The following is an 18202-nucleotide window of genomic DNA, read 5'->3' on the forward strand; positions in this document are numbered from 1 at the left end:
ACACTTTTACTCTTTTGAAGGTAACACTCTCACACACATCACCCAGACATTAAAAGTAACCGTCCAATGAGTAACAAGTTATTTAACGGTATCATATTATGCAGAGAGGCATAAAGCCATTTGCATTTCCTACATACAGTACATTGCAGACATTACCTGTTCCACTGAGGTGTCCTTGGGCTGTAGACTGGAGTTGTTTGGTCTGTCCTCCATGCTTCTTGAACTGAACACCGGCATAGAGGACGTCACCACCATCGCCAGAGTCACCACCATCTGGGTGTGCCCTCTGACAAGGGGTCAAAGATCAAAGGGGTGGGACAGAATCATTGACGGTCAAATGACGGTAATCAGAGAAAGATTGACAGGGAGTTGGAGTTAAAATGAAAGGCCAAAGGAAAGTAAAAGAGGAGAATACATGGTTGAGACTCAAGTTACAGTAAACGTCTTTTTCTCATTTGTAAATGGGATAGTGAATGGACAAAAATTCCCCAAATGGTGGGCACCAGAGAGCAGTGTGAGAGTTGGACATTGACAGAAATGTTTTCACATTCACTTTTACTTTCATGGCACATACTTACTTGTGTGTTCGTGCCAGAGTTCCTAGCATTTTGCCTTTTCATCTTCATTCTGTTTTGTACATGTGATCGAAAAAAAAAAAGATTTTTTAGCAGGTACGAAAAACAGCCAGGGCATTTTTGGCATAGACCAGACCCTCAAAAATGCCCCTGCTTTACCATGGTGTGTACTAACTCAGTCCACTGTCTATATTAAAGATAAACCAATAGCCTGCCCCATTTAACCGAGGGTTGGTCTCTGGGGAAAGCTCACAAAACAACAACATTGGCCCCCGAGAACTGTCAGCCCAACGGGAAATGCCCTGTATGCCAGATTAGAGATTCCCCACATTAAATAAGGGACATTTTTAATTACTCTCTCCTTTCCCCTTTCACATGTGTTCCTTCCCCACAAGAGGAGAGTAGCCTAATTTAAAAAAGGAATGTTCTCGGATCAATAACAAAGGGAAGGCAGCGGGAAATAAATTTGAAAAAGGTAGTTTCCCATGGGAAGGGAGCAGAGGTTGACGAGGTGACTCGTTTTGATGAAGTTAATGGCGAGGTGGGTGCTTAGAACTTCGGTACAGGGTATTTTTTTTTAAAAATCTTTTGCTATCTGTAAAATTGTAACCTATGAATTATGCCAACTGCAGCATAATCTATGATGAGCAAGTAAAGCTGGGCTTAGGATACACTGTGCGACTTTTGTCCCGATTTGGCACTCGCATGACTTTTTGTCGGGCCGATTTTTTGCTCAATCGCAGGTCAATCGTGACTCTCGCAATGTGCAGTGTACTTGGGGTAACGACAAGTGATTTCGCCTCACGATCGTGCAATGGCAGGGTCGCAAAAAAATCAGACGTTCAGTAGCCCTATAGCAGTCGTGTTTGGCTTTCTATTTTATACATCTGTAGAACTCACGCTGCAAGTTGCAACAGATGCTGCCGTTTCTCTCATGAACAGCAGAGGGCATACTTCCAAAAATGTGTGCACGTTAAGTATGCAGAGCCCTTTACAGGGGAATAATTGCAATACAATCAGAAAAGAGAATTATGTTGCGCATAGGCAGATAAAAGGTTTTATGTGCAGAAAATATAATTCTTAAAAGACAAAACACCTGCAGTAGACCAGACCCGCCATAACTACAAGGATGATGCCAGCTCCTAAAGATGCCAGCAGGACAACATTTGGCCCTCCAGGAGAACCCATCTGAAAATCTAAAAGACCACAATGGATGAAAGAACATATCATGTCATACATTTCTGCTATCATTGTTTTACAGTATAACGTTAGCAGCATGTGAATGTATATGAAGCTATAACCTTGCAAAGCCAGTTCAACAGATGAGTTCCGAGATCCAACTGTATTCTGGGCCTTGCAGTGGTAAAGCCCAGCTGTTTCTTCGGTCAGGTTGATGTTGAAGGTCTGTCCTGTGGCCACTTGGACTGTTGCAGATCCATTCCTTCTGTGCCAGGTGTAGGTGTCCACAGGTGGGTTGGCATCACTGATGCAGGTCAGAGTCACCATACTGCCCTCTTCCATTTCACCAGAGTGATTTGAGGAAGCAATGACATTTCTTGGACCATCTGCATCAACAGATACAAATAATGATACAATTAGATGCATCAAATATACAAAGTATGTCAAAATTCCTTGATGCATGATGTGAATTCAAGTATTTCTGACACAATGTTTAATCCATCTGTAGATAGATAGACAGACAAGCATAAAATGAAATACTGTTTAGATAATCTGCCTGGAAGAAATGAAGTACTCACATGAAACATTCAGCTTCTGTTCGGCAGACTTGAGGGCACCATGTATGTTCTTGGCCTCACAGTAATAGTACCCCGTGTTATCTTTCGTGATGGAAGTGATGCTATAATTCTGTGTGGAGTTTAATTTATCAACAGCTGCTCCACTCTTCCTGTACCAGGTGTAAGTGTCCACAGGTGGGTTGGCATCACTGCTGCAGGTCAGGTTCACCGTACTACCCTCAGGTATAGGACCAGGTGGACTCACAACAACAGATGGAATCCTAGGAGGAACTTGTACAGACAGGAATCACAAAGAATATGAATGAATGAATGGATGGATGGATGGATGGATGGATGGATGGATGGATGAATGAATGAATGAATGAATGAATGAATGAATGAATGAATGAATGAATGAATGAATGAATGAATGAATGGATGGAAGAAATAAATAAAATGTACACAAGAAACGATTATGCTGTTGATCACAATCAATTAAATTGAACATTAGAAAGAAAAAATTGTGTATGGTACTCACACATTACAGAGAGATCCACTGGTTTTGATGATATTGTTGTTCCTGCAGCATCCACTGAACAGAAATATTTCCCTGCATTGTTATGACTGACTTTATCAATTATGAGCCTTGTCTTGTTTTTTACAGCATCCGATATTTCTACTCCGTTCTTCGTCCATGTCACTGGGTTGTCCATTGAAGGGCAGATGTTGCAATTCAGCTCCACTTTGTTGCCCTCTATCACTGATGGAGGACTTTCAACAAAAATATCTAAAGCAATATGAGTAAACATCGTTGAAACAATCAACATATTCTTAGATGTAAATGTTTATAAGTAATCGGTGAACAGTGTCATACCTTGCACAGTCAAAGTTCTTTTACATTTGCTTGTGCTGGTTCCCATCACCAAGTGATATTCTCCACTGTCAGTTATCTTCAACCCACTCAGTTTCAATCCGCAGCACGTGATGTTTTCATTGCACTTTGCTGATACACGCTCCTTGTTATAAGGATGCGTAATAAACCTTTGAAATTCATTACTGGTATTATGTTTAATCATCCAGAAGAGGCCCCCACTGACAGTGAAGTCAATAATACACTGCATGTACACTTCTGATCCAACCACACCACATATGTTCTCACTGACACGATTTGGATCACAAGCACCATCTGAAACTACATAAATAACAGATGGAAACATCCAGTCAATATTAATTCAGCCTTTCAGAAGTGTGCACACATCATTCTAAGTTGCTACATTTGACTGAGAAAAAAAATGGAGTATAAGATTCCCTTTTCTGTGCTTGTTTACAATTACGTATTACTGTAGAATCAGAGAATTACTATTATTACAAATAGTGTAATTAAGTCCTTTTACACAATCACTTAAGAAATGTTACTCACTTCTGGAATTTAAACATTTACAGGGAAAAATATCTTCATATCTTAATGTTTATAATTGTTGTCATATGTTCACTCATGACTTTCACTATCACATTAAGGCATAACAAGCTGTGTGTTTAATGGAAGTTTAACAACCAGTGATGCAAACACATCTCCATGCGAACACAAAATGTTTCAATAGTGCTGGAAGTACTTGACTTTGTATGGATGAGCAGGGCAAAGACAGCAACAGAATGTGTATAATAGAACACATTTTGGGCAACAAAATCCACAGACTGAACCTAGCTTTATGATAATGAGCTATGTCACTGTTTGATGACAGCCGCAGCAGCCAATCAGAATGTCAGAATGCCTGCACTGTGCATTTTCTCTGTTCTATTTATACTTTTTGCTGTTTTTGTCACTGCTGTTCTGAAATAATCCATATTGTGTTTATTGTAGCTTTTGCTTGCACAGTAATCAGCTCAGTCATCCTTTATCAAGAAAGAGATGAAGCACATGTGCAATGTCATTTTCATTGACTTGTATAGTGCTAATGCACATTGTTAGTACTCACCTCTTATTGTGATCATCATTATGGTGATTAGGATAGCCAGAAATTCAAAATCTCCACTTCCTCCCATTGCAGACATGCTACTTCCTGTTACTGTTAATACAATATTAAAAAGTTAATTTTATGTTCCTCTTTACTCCATAGACATGCACAGACAATGCCGTCTACTGTCTGGTCGATTGTAGAGAATTACAATATTATGTAAGGAATAATGTTCGGCAAGAACTGGGATCTTTTTCCTTCTGTTTTGTTACTTATATCATGGTCCTCTCATAACTCTCTTCCAGCCAAAAAAAAGATGAAAGTGTTGTTTGTCATGTTTAACAGTGTCAATTCTCTTATTCCTCTACTTTCCAAAGACAAAATTTATTAAAAGATGCTGGATTGAATTAATTTATCTTGTTGGATAGAGTGTCAACTCTCTCCCCTAATGTTGTTGGTAGGCATGTTTTAGTCCAGGGCTACATGTAACATGCATGAAAGCCATGAAAGCCCATTGGGAAACTCCAACTCCCATTGTCATTGTGACACAGCACTCCACAGCACACAAGTGCACACTGCACACAACGAAGTTGCATTTATGTCTCACTTAGGGAGCAGTGTGACGGCACGGTACTATGCTCAGGGTACCTCAGTCATGGAGGAGGATGGGGGAGAGCACTGGTTGATTATTCCCCCCACCATGGCCGCTGACAGCTTTCGGTGGGGCCAGGACAAAGTCATCTGAAAAGGCCCCCTGACCAATACATACTATGTAATTGGGAGCCAATTCTGGGCCCCCTATCTCCCTGGGCCAGAGACAACATACCCCTTTGTCCCTCCCTGTCGGAGGGCCTGCCCCCCACCAACCTGGTGGGTCGGGAGTCGAACCGCAACCTTTGGGCTACAAGTCTGATGCCTAACCGCTTACCCATGACTGCCCTGCGTGTCACACAGGGTCACAATGTGTGAAACCTTAAACATTAATTTATCGTGTTGAATAGAGTGTCAAGTCTCTACCCTCTTGTTGGTAGACATGTTGAATTTTAGTCCAGGACTACACATATAACAAGTGTGACAATTTGGTGTGAAACCTTCAACATGTTTATGCATCGCCCCTGTTGTTCCTCTTTAAAAAGATAAATTCGGCTCGTGCTGCGGTTGAACCAGGAAGATGCTATTATTACTTCAAGCTAACTTACAGGCCCAGATCCAAGCCATCTGTCTGCAAAGATAAGGGAGCACACTGCACTGCGTTGAAAATCATGGTCAAACAAATCGTCTGCAATAACATTATGAATAACATAAATGAATGTTGTTGATATCCTTCCCGGTCTATGTCTGAAACTGAACGGACAACACTGTTAAAGGCAGAACTTTGCCTGACCAACCAGCTAACAGAAGTGTGTGTTTGTGAATGACATGCATCCAGTATAGTACACAAACACTATTAGTATTACAAATAATTGGTATTATTATCGCAACACAGACTGTCAGATGACCAGATGTCACAGATGACAAGAGCTTGACCAATCAGCAAACATCTCAAGTGTTTGTGATTGATGTCCTCAACTGTGTGCTAGATATATCTGAATTACAGTGCCCAGTTAGCCACTCAAACTCACATAAGAGTACTAAATCCCTGTAAATGCCTTACCACTCAAACATACTGTACACACTAAAACCCATGTGTATGCCGGATCGTACTGAGCATAGTCATGTCTCTCATATATCTGTTAACATATGTACAATGCACTGGCAGGCCTACGTATATACAGTACACACAAATATGCACAGCACTAAGTAAATACATCCCTCTCAACAGACATACAACAATGCACATATGCAGTGTTGCCACCCACTTCCACCATGGGATGAGTACAGTATGCCAGTATGTTTGTTTATAAATAATATGTGCAACACATATACGGTATGGAATGAATTGCCTTTTCATCAGTATCAGCATAGACTTATAGAGGGAAACGTACATACTGTTAGCCCGACAGGCCAGACCATTCATTTTGAATTACTTTGTAATTCATGAATGGTCTGATCACGCTTCTCTGGGGAGTGTTCAGTTGTCCACCAGACGGCCGGCCAATAAGCGAACACGTTTGGGCACATAATAACATACGTCATGAACGTCAACTGTCAGCGATTGGTCAGAGCAGATTTCAAAACTGAGCTTACTCCTCCCACCTCCAGGGCACCGAGGATCCAGACCAAAAAATGAATTACGAAGTAATTGGTAAAACCTGGTAAAACCAGGCTAATATACAGCAGCTTTAAAAATAGACACGCATATCTGCCCGGAATGTGAAATACATATGGTTATAATTCACCATTTGAACCAACAATCAACAAACAAATAACAATCTTACCGTACTTTGTGCTGAGGTCAGATAGTCAATGAGTTCGGCGGAGCCCGTCTTTTCCTCTCTCTGTTTGTCTCTCTGCTTTAGCAGATGCGGATGGAGAGACAGCAGCTCTTATGGCTGATGTCATGATTCATTTGAAGAAACTTCTGCTTTTCTCAATGCTGTTGCTGCTGCTGCTAAAAAAACTAAGAACTCAGCCTGAAAAATTCCTACCCAGGGCGCTGGAAGTTGCCATTTTCTTTGAAACAACACATTATGACAACAGTCATGAACATAAAATTAATGTCTCTGGCATGTGTCGTGTCCAAAGAGGCTTGAGACAAGAGGGCTTACTCACGTCATAATAGCGTAGTACGAAATGATGGCGAGGGGAGTACGGAAATGTTATTCTTCTTCTACGGTCAGTATTGGAAGCACCTGGGAAGCATGCAATGACACTTCCGCGAGAGTCGGAGTGTGGAACAGGTCATAGGACAGCGTGAATGTTTGTCAGCTGTCCTTAATTACCCCCAGCAATTACTGCTGACCAACAGCTGCCATTAATTTGGCCACAAATTATCCATCATGGTGTCGCCCCCACTGACCATGTGCAAGGGAGTACGGAATCGCACCCACTGACCAATGACCATGCGCAAGGGAGTTAATTTTCCATCCATCCGTGTCCTCAGGCAACGCCCCCGTACTACACCGTGGCCAATGCATTTCCCCCCAAGAGATTGTTCTTCTGTTGAGTTTCTTTGGTTGTGTCCCTCCTATATGACAGGACCCTTCAAATAAAGTTTTACCCTTAAATTGAATACAGTTGTTGACAAATGGGCACAGCGGTTTGTGTAGGTGATGTCTAGCCTGGGAAATCCCATGCTGCTATGCAAACGTTCCGATCTGAAAGACAGCATGGAGTCGACCCTCAGTGAGGGTACCAGATCATGTGCTGCCTTCAGGTTCTCGGAAGCTCTCCAGATGGTTGACGACACTGCTGACGAGACAGCCGAGTTCGGGGCTGTGGCACATGAACGACACAGATCCCGGAACATTCGGGAATCATGCATGTTTTATTTTGGTTCACTTTTCTTTTTTCCATCTCCGCTTGAAACTCCACATCCACAACTTATCATTTTATCTTAAGTAGGCTAAATGAAACAGTCAGAGACTAGCACACTGACATGTGCATCTGCAATTAAATGACATTAGCCGGTGTTGTTGATAGTGATTACAAGATGATTTTTCTGCATTTGTGTTATTTACATCACAGTTGCGTTCATGATGCAATTCATGATGCAAATGTTGTCACTGGAAACATCACCTTCGGAACTCGATGTTACATAATGCCGTACGAGATCAACATGAAAAGATCTCGACCGACATTGCGTCACAGAGTGTTCACGCCCATTTTCCCCAAATTGAAAGGAACAGTCCAGTCTTTTTTGATTTCCACATATTTGCAGTATTTCCAAGCATTTTTCATGAATGTGCAACATTTTCATTTCATTTTCGTTTGCATTGCCTGGTTTAACAGAATAGACAAATTACATAGCAATGCAAGTCTGGTACAAAATAAAACTTAATCAATTACTTTAAAATGAATGAATTCAACAGATGTAAAAAAGCAATTAATTTCGGTCCAGTGATCACTTGTGGCTTGATGCTAAAGTTACGAGTTACTTCCATTGATTAGGCTATGCTAATGAACCAATAAATCTAAGTACTGAAAATACTGAGAAGAAAATGACATGTACATTCATGAATAATGCTGGGAAATACTGCAAATATGGGAGAATCAAAAAAGGGTGGACTGTTCCTTTAAGGTCGGGATTTTTGGGATAACCGACACCAATGATCCTGTCACTCTCCAATCAGATAACAGGGAGGCGATGAGTGCAGTTTGTTTGAATAGACACAACTGACACAATTGGCTACGCCAAATTATACACATTCGTAATGCTCAATAAACAGCCGTCGTCAACCGTAAACCACGCACCTCCTATGGAATATACAGTACAGTGGGTAGATCTCCTGACCTTATCCCACTTATGATTAGGTATGTTGATAACCAGCCATGGTAATATCATGACTAATTTGCATCCATGTCTGCTTTTGATGATTTGCTGCTGCCTCTGACTCTCAGATCACTCAGATTGCCATTCCTGCTTGGGTTTAACCTGTTAAGACATTGTCCCTTGTTATAAATGTTCAGGTGGGACCCCATATCTAGCCTGCATGTTAATCCGGCCCTGCTGCGGCCACTGCTGCTGCTGCTCCGGAGCTTGAGCACCACCACGCGTCGATCTTTGCACGCCAATGCAACCGCTTGTATTTTTGCGTGCTTTTGTGGATGCCGACCTTTTTTAAAGGCATTCACAATGCATTTGGGGGAAATAGGTCTTACCCCTCCGTTTGAAGTCTTTCTCTGGAAAATCTCTATTTGAAGCGGTAGAAAGCCCCTTACCCCTACCCCTCTGTCTTAACGTGAATTCGGACAGCCCTACGCCTATGAACGCTCAAAACGGAGGGTCGTCTTTTTGACGGCCATCTTGGAAAATGGCCGCAATTTCAAGTGGCAAATCAGGTGGATTTGATTGTATTGGTCTTGATCACATATATGCTGAATTTCATGTGTGTATCATAATTTGCTTGGTCAATTTGGAGCAATAAATCAATTTCTGGGGTCTTTTTGACGGCCATCTTGGAAAATGGCCGCAATTTCAAGTGGCAAATCAGGTGGATTTGATTGTATTGGTCTTGATCACATATATGCCAAATTTCATGTGTGTATCATAATTCGCTTGGTGGATTTGGTGCAATAAACCAATTTCTGGGGTCTGTTTGGCGGCCATCTTGGAAAATGGCCGACATTTCAAGTGGCAAATCAGGTGGATTTGATTGTATTGGTCTTGATCACATATATGCCAAATTTCATGTGTGTATCATAATTTGCTTGGTCAATTTGGTGAAATAAATCAATTTCTGGGGTGTTTTTGGCAGCCATCTTGGAAAATGGCCGCCTTTTCGAGTGGCAAATCAGGGGTATTTAATTTTATTGGTCTTGTGTACAAACATGTCGAATTTCATGCTTGTATCACAATTTGCTTGGACATTTTTGTGCAAAAAATCAATTTCTGAGGTTTTCTTTGGTGGCCATCTTGGAAAATGGCCGCCATTTCAAGTGGCAAATCAGGTAGATTTATTTATGCTGGTCTTGAGCACAAACGTGGTGAATTTCATGCTTGTATCATAATTTTATATGTCAATTCTTTGCAATAAATCAACTTTTGGGGTATTTTTTGGCGGCCATCTTGGAAAATGGCCGCCATTTCAAGTGGCAAATCGGGTAGATTTGATTGTAAGGCTCTTTGGCACATACCTGCGAAATTTCATGCTTGTATCATAATTTGCACGATTCTTGCCATATTGGCCTTGTAGCTGCTCCACTAATAGGCTAACTAACATTTTCGCTGAATACCCAAATCTTTTGGAACCTTGCCATTCCATGGAGAGGGGACCTTTTTTGTTGTCTGGCCCACCAAGATGTGTGTTTTTTAGTGCATTGCTGGGCAGAGGGCTGATAGACAGCAGTCACACTTTGATAATGTGATAGACAGTCCTGTCACATGACCTCTGTCACATGAGCTCTCTCTCTCTCTCTCTCTCTCTCTCTCTCTCTCTCTCTCTCTCTCTCTCTCTCTCTCTCTCTCTCTCTCTCTCCCACAGAGCATCTTTTTGGGGGGGAGGTTGTTTTACATGTTGTTGAGCTGTGATGGTGTGATGGCCAGTCATGTCATCTCAGCAGAAGACGTGACGGTGTGAACTGCTCTCATGTTGGCTGGCAGAAGAGGCCACGCTGCACAGCAAATTATGCAGTGTTAATTCAACACGTGGAGAGACCAGTATACTACAGAGAAGTGGTCCTCAACCCGTTTTGAACCAATGCCCCCTTGAGATCATTATGAGCCTGCCAACGCAGTGCGGTGCCGGTTGAGGAGTGATGGAGGGGGACAGGCATGCTCTCTCTCTCTCTCTCTCTCTCATACAAATTCCTTCTGCTTGTCCCTCTCTTATTACGCACAATAACATGCATGCATTGCAATGCAGTTTGTCTTTTTGATTCTCTCTCTGTCTGTCTCTCTTTCCCTCTTTCTCTCACTCTGTCTCATTCTCTCTCTCTCACTGGCATTGCTGCTGTGTCTCTATAATTATCCTTTTATGGTAAAAAATATGTGTGTTGCTGAACTGAGAGTCGATTGACACCAGTCATGACACGGGTGGTGGTTTGATGGTTTGGTGGTTGGTGGACAGTCAGCAGTGTTCTCTGTGCAGACGAAAGGTGTGAACCCCATGTAGCTTACCGTGCAGGGGTGAGGGGAGGGAGCAGTTCTCTCTCTCTCTCTCTCTTCTCTCTCTCTCTCTCTCTCTCTCTCTCTCATCCTGGAAAGCAGAAGTGATACTTACGTATGTCATGATACGTCTTTTAACATCAGGCACACGCACATACAGTAATTTTAGTGGTGTTTTTTATTATTATTTGTTTATTTATTTGGCAAGAGACCAGTGACCACACGGCACAATGCGAGCCCATTTGCCTTTTTTTTTTTACACCTCTCTCCAATTAGTCTCTTTATCTTCTCTTTGGGAGTCTTCCCTCCTTCCTTCTTTTCTTTGTTTGACTGTTTCTATCTTCATTGTTTTCGTCATTGCCCTCTCAGTTATGTTATGTTGTTATTTTGTGTTGTGTTGTGCTTTGTTGTGTGTGGACAGTGGACCCCAGGAAGAGCTGATGTGTCCATCGGGTAATGGGGATCAAAGCCATGTTATCCTGAAAGAAATAACTGTAAATTATAGAGATGCACCGGATCCTGATTTTTAGGATCCTGCCGGATACCGGATCCACTGCTTAAGATCCTGCCGGATCCGGAACCGCATACCGGATCCTACGAAAGGGTTGAAACACATAGCGTACTCACACACAAAAAGGCCCTTTTTATCACGTTGGCTCAAACTATTTTGACTGAAAAGCCTCGGCTACCGGATCCTGGATACTGGATCCTAAAAAAACGGATCCGGATCCTGTGAAAAACCCTATGATCCTGCCGGATCTGGAACCGGATCTTGCATCCGGTGCATCTCTAGTAAATTATTGACTCCGGCAGCTGAAACTACTGTTAGGGTGTAATAGTGACCCCTGTTGGATGGGAAGTGTAACGACTACTAGGCTGCAATTATGTAGGCCTTCTCACACAATATTTTGACATTTTATTTCAGCACTTCATCACATTACATTGCATATATCACAATCCATTACATTACATTTAGCTGACACTCTCATGCAGATAGAATTTGTAGTTACTCTCTGCAGCGGTTCTCGATCTTTTCCATCTTGAGGACCACTTGAATATTTCACAATCATAATTGTGTGTGCAATAGGGATGCAAACGATCGATGATCAATGCATTAATCGATTAAAAAACATTAATCGCAATTAATCGACAATTCAACTGACAGGAGACCCAGGTGAAATGGGCATATGAAGAGTGTGTAAGAGGGGTGTGAATAGTGGGAATATTTAAATCACCTTTGGATTAAAGAATTGAAATAGAATTCATTTAAATGTGGTATTTCTCAATTTTTTATATATTTTTTTAGATTGAGTTTTTTTTTTCAAGAAACATTCCGAGAGATTCCGAGGGAAAAACGCCGCTTATCAATGAATCATAAGTCGATCGATAAGGTTATCAACTAATGATTAATGAATTAATCAATAATTTGCATCCCTAGTGTGCAACATTATATTTAAAAGAGAAATGAGAAAAAATACTAAGATAAATACCATAAAAAGCAAAGTTCTGAAGGACATGCAAGAACAAGTGAAAACATCATAAAAAGTCGAAACATCGAGATAAATATTTTTACAATGAGAATAGCCAGGAAAGCCATTTGGTGCATAAATGTAGGCCTAGTTTAATGCACAATGTCAATACAAATGCTGAACACTCATAGAGTGTGGACATCTGCCAAATATAGATTTGTATCAAAATGTAATCAACTTCAGCCATTTTAATGCACTAACCAAAAACCTTAACGACACACACATACATGTGTTTATTATTCATTTATTTATTTAGTTAAGTAGTTTATTTGTCAGGGGCAATTAAATGCACATTACAACACCAATTCCAAATGTAATGAGAAAGCCTTAACATTGTGTATATGAGTTACATATGGCTGATTTGAAACCCTTATAGACCCTGATCAGGCTACCCAAGCCATACAAGCAAACCAACCAACGTTGTTGCATATATAGCAAACAAGATCTCATAGATTTTATTGGCCAGCTAAACAGTGATGTCATAAACATAATCCACTTGTTGTTGTCATGTCACCCAGGGCTTCATAGATTTCATTGGCCAGTTAATCAGTGATGTCATAAACACCATCCACTTGTTGTCCACTTGCTGCCACGTCACCCAGGGTCTCGTAAATGTCTGTGCTCGGCTGATCAGTGACGTTATCTGTGTCATTGGTGCCTCTGTCCCTTACCGTCTGTGATGAGGACCGCATTGTGTCAGAGAGAGAGGTACACACAGAGACAGGCACATAAAAAAACTTACCGTACATAAATACAGCACATACTCGCTCACTCACTCGTCACTCACACACACACACACACACACACACACACACACACACACACACACACACACACACACACACACACACACACACACACACACACACACACACACACACACACACACACACACAGAAACATTTATGTGCATGCAATCATGCAATGAAAATACATTGAAGGATACTCACCAGTGTCTCATAATCAGACTGGGATTTGAACTCCAATGCCATGTATGTGTCAGGAGTTGGGGTAAGACTTGATACCTAGGGGGGCAGATAGCAACGCGCAGATTCAGTACTACAAGTAGCCCTGACGATACAACCAGTGCCGTGCACAGACATTTTGGGGTGAGGTGTTGAAGGTGGGGGGGGGGGGGGGGGGGGACTTCTGGTATTTAACGTGTCCAGCCATTTCTCAACTGAACCTCACTAGAGATCCCTCGCCCCAGTGTATCTATAACAAGTCTGACAGGTGGACAAAGATGCGTCCAATGATGGCGAAGATTTTGTTTTGGCCAATTTCATGTGTTTCAGATGGACACATAGACGGACATACCCTCGTATAGAGAAGCTAGGATGCATCAACTGGAAGAGAGCAGTTTGTCTCTATTGGTGATTTCCGGTCTCCAAATTCAGTCCTCACACATGGTGTTCCTCAAGGCTCAGTTCTAGGCCCCCTACTCTTCATCATTTATATTCTTCCCCTTGGTAACATTCTCCGAAAACATGGCCTACATTTTCATTGTTATGCAGATGACACCCACATTTACATTCACACCAAACCCTCCCATCCACTCCCCCTCGCTAACTTAACAACCTGCCTAAATGAAATTAGTAATTGGATGACCCAAAATTTTCTTAAACTTAATCAAAACAAAACCAAAGCCACTCCATCATTACTTAAAAAGATAAACCTTTCTCAGTTCTCTATCCCTGACTATTTTACCTCCACTTCCTCTGAAGTAAGAAATCTGGGCGTCATCATCGACTCTTCGCTCTCCTTTGAATCCCATATCAAACACCTCACCAAAACTGCGTTTTTCCACCTTAAAACCATCTCCAGACTCCGCCCTTCTCTTACCCCTACCTCTGCTGAGACCCTCATCCACGCTTTCGTAACCTCCAGATTAGATTATTGCAATGCCCTACTCACTGGTCTCCCTACTAAATTGATTAACCGTCTACAATACATTCAGAACTCAGCAGCTAGATTACTCACACACCAGACCCTGGCATCACATTACCCCTATCCTCTATCAATTACACTGGCTTCCTATCCATTCACGTATCCATTTCAAAATTCTCCTCCTTGTATACAAGGCCCAGCACAACCTTGCACCCTCCTACATCACAAGTCTCCTCACCCCATACAATCCCACCCGCACACTACGCTCCACTGACTCACTCCTCCTTACAGTTCCCTCCACACACCTGCGCACCATGGGCGACAGGGCATTTAGTGTTGTTGGCCCCAAACTTTGGAATTCACTCCCACTGTCTCTTCGTCAGTGTTCCACACTATCTACTTTTAAATCCAAGCTGAAGACACACCTTTTCATTTCTGCTTTTCCACTTCATTGACAGGCACTTCCACTTTATTTTATTCTTCAGTTTATTTTTAATTTTACATATTATTTTTTCCCCCTCATTTATTTTATTTTCAAATGCATTCTACTTCTTTTCTTACTTGAAAACATTTATCTTTATTGTACTTTTATTTCTATTTTATTTTTGCATTTTAATTACTCTCCTATTGTTAATTCACTGAAGCTTTGTTTTACTTTCCCTACTGTTATGTATTTGTTTTGATTGTAAAGTGTCCTTGGGTATCTTGAAAGGCGCTCAAAAAATAAAATGTATTATTATTATTATTATGATCTAAATCAACACAATTGATAAAATCCATGCAATGCAAAGAAATAATTCATTTAAATATTGAACAACTAACTAGCTTGGTGCTTGCTCATACAGCCGCTTTCTCAGAGCTTTGACAATGTGACAGCCAGGCTTGATATGTTTTTGTTTCATTGTATTTGTTTTTTGGTTGCTTACCATCACGTTTTCATAGTCCGAAGAATTGACCGTCAGCTTCACTGATGAATAATTGTTTCCTACACTCTGATGATCTGTTGGCTGCAAAAACAGGGAGAATATCAAATGAGACAGAGAGACCGACAGACAGACAGAAAGAAAGAAAGAAAGAAAGAAAATAAAGAAAGAAAGAAAGAAAGAAAGAAAGAAAGAAAGAAAGAAAGAAAGAATTGAAATTCTCTCAAAATAAAAATGTAACTTTTAACACCATTGTCATCCAGTTGGGGTTTTTGGTACACATTACCTTGGCAACAGCTGCATGGCTCTTACTCTCTGCTGCCCCCCTTTTCCTGTTGGAGGAACAATTCAGGAAGGAGGAGCCATTTCATAATGGGTTTTTTAACTAAACATTAGATGTTAGTCGAATTAGCTATAACAAAGTGGTCAGATTTATGGCAGATTTATTGAATTATCACAGCTTGGTCATTTCCATTTCCATTAAAAAAACAAGAACAAAAAAACAAACAAAAAAACAAGAAGAGCCTAGGACATGCATGCTGCAGGATACATTGGCAAGTCCAGATTTTGTGCATGAACGTATTGCTATGCGAATTTTATTCACAATGTCTGGTGACGTGTGCATGCATAGGGTGTGATATTAACAAAATCGTGAGGGACCACTCTCTCACCACTTACCTTTTAGAGGCACTTAGCAGGCAGAGACCAAGCACAATCCCCACAATGACCACGACTGCAGCCACACATACATAAATCGCCACAGTGGCTATAGCACCTGTTTTAACTGAACAAGATGTGAACTTTATTAATACAATTGCATAAAAACATTAATAGATCAGGCTATGTGACCACTGCAGCTGGAGCACATGTTTTAACTGAACAAAATATGAATATACAATATATGGGTAACACATTATAATAATGTTCCTTAGTAAAGACTCAGTAAATAATTAACTAATGATGCATAAAACATTAACAAATGTTTTTATTATTAACTAAGCTTTATTAATGCTTTATAAAATATCTACCAAAGATATATGCAAGATTTTACACACCTTATAACAGAGTATTTTATTCATTTACAAGCAACTTGTAAATGTTTGATAAATATAAAATATTAACATAGCATTTCCTAGTCATTTACAAGCATTTGTTTACATTTCCTAGTCATTTACAAACGTTTGTTAATGTTTTGTTCATCAATAGTTAATTATTTATTAAGTCTTTATAATGCTTTTTTGCATCCATTATTCTAAAGTGTTACCAATATATGCCTGTTTTAAATTTAAGTGTAAAGTATAATTGTATTCATGTAACATGCATGCATGCATGACCACAGTGGCTGAGGGACCTGTTTGCAACAGACAAGATATGAACTACAATGGGAGGATAGGTCAATTAAAATGTCTCAAACCTGTAACAGATAGAGACACCACAGATGAGCTGTCAGATCCAAGTTTGTTCCTGGCCTCGCAGTAGTACTCTCCTGCATCCTCAGGTCTGATGTTGGAGATGGTGAACTGCTGTTCTGATCCTACTGCAGCGGAGTCAAACTATGGCAATACATCACATTACATGGTATCACATATTACATTACATTAGGCCTAAATTACCCAATTTAGACATCAAGTGAAGAGAAAATCCGAAGTGCTCAGGGAATTGTTCAGAAAAAATCTTGAAGGTGCTCTTTGGTGTTGGGGAAAAACAATATATTGTCAAAAAAGGGAGTGCAGGGCACTCTTCTTGTGGAAAAATAGGCTATTAAAAAGCCTTTATTGAAACATGGCTAATAAGTTTAAAAACATGGGAGCAGAGACCCACGAGGCTGTGGTGTTAGTTATAGTGTACGACAGTCACAATCTTTCTGGAGTGGACTCATTCACCTTTTCAGTATTATTACATCACATGAAATTACATAACATTATATGAAATTACTATATTGGACCTACATTACATTACATTTAGCAGCTCTCATGTCACTTATCGTGGACGACAGTCAGGATCCTACTGGAGTGGACTCGTTCACCTTTTCAGTATAACATTACATTATGTTACATTATGCCCATATTACATGACATTCATCAGCTCTCGTGTAAGTTCTCCTGTACTACAGTAAGGAACTTACCTGAGTGGACTCATTCACCTTAAACCAGGTGTAGTTCTCCACTGGTGGATTGGCATCACTGCTGCAGGTCAGAGACACTGAGACTCCCTCAGGTACGTCTCCAGGGGGAGTCACAGAGACTGAGATGTTTCTGGGTGAAACTTCAGGACAAAGAAGAGAAGTGTTTGTCAATTTTCCTCACCCCTACTGCAAGACAGCTCCTGCACACTAGGCTAGGCAGCTGACAGACCTGTCAGTCTCCAGTCTAGCCAATACCAGGAACAGGAGTGCGATTCATGATGTGATTCACCCCGGCTGCCACCAGGGCCAACGTTTAAAGTTCTCTCATTCTTGTGATTTTATGTTATTCTTTTTTAATCTACATTTTCTGATTCTTGTGAAAAAAAATATCATTTGTTTTCCGACTTTGTTATTCCATTTTTTTCCCAAATACTGAGCCAGCCACTCAGCAGACATTGACCTTATCTTTTGCCAAGTACTTATATTCTTCCTAATCAACCTATATTAATTATTATTTTTTTGGTACGTGCTGTTAATCACATTGCACTGTGTGTCTTCTATGAATTGTACCATGCAAATAAAGTTATTATTATTATATCTATAAGACTGACTGACAGTAGTGTGGAGACAGATGGGTTTCTGGAAAAAAAGACCATGTTTCATATCAAATCTGCCTTTTTTCAATTAATTGTATTGACATAGTAAATATACACACAGTAACGGGCAGAGCTCACAAGGGTACTGTTGCGCCAGTGACCCGAGTTTG

The 18202-nt window shown here is 40.7% G+C and overlaps 1 protein-coding gene across 1 annotated transcript; it reads right to left on the reverse strand.

Annotated features, from left to right (window-relative positions):
* Positions 1–12731: 12731 nt before the first annotated feature.
* Positions 12732–17713, reverse strand: LOC134458181 (B-cell receptor CD22-like). Its single transcript, XM_063210345.1, has 8 exons — positions 17692–17713; positions 17437–17576; positions 16726–16864; positions 15990–16095; positions 15598–15643; positions 15315–15395; positions 13452–13526; positions 12732–13175 (listed from the first exon to the last, which is right to left on the reverse strand). Exons 1-8 carry the CDS (start codon positions 17711–17713, stop codon positions 13044–13046), a joined length of 741 nt encoding a protein of 246 aa, XP_063066415.1. The 3' UTR covers positions 12732–13043.
* Between the last annotated feature and the right edge of the window lie 489 nt (positions 17714–18202).

Source organism: Engraulis encrasicolus, chromosome 1 (genome assembly GCF_034702125.1).
Source record: "Engraulis encrasicolus isolate BLACKSEA-1 chromosome 1, IST_EnEncr_1.0, whole genome shotgun sequence".
NCBI classification, from domain to species: Eukaryota; Metazoa; Chordata; class Actinopteri; order Clupeiformes; family Engraulidae; genus Engraulis; species Engraulis encrasicolus.

Bases quoted from the DNA above. Each gene is read 5' to 3' on its own strand.
- LOC134458181 (XM_063210345.1), bottom strand. From the start codon at position 17,713: ATGAATCGCACTCCTGTTCCTG. The intron at 16,865-17,436 runs GTAAGTTCCTTA...GTATTGCCATAG, and splicing joins AGGTGAATGAGTCCACTCAG to TTTGACTCCGCTGCAGTAGG. The intron at 15,644-15,989 runs GTAAGTGGTGAG...TTCCTCCAACAG, and splicing joins CTGCTAAGTGCCTCTAAAAG to GAAAAGGGGGGCAGCAGAGA.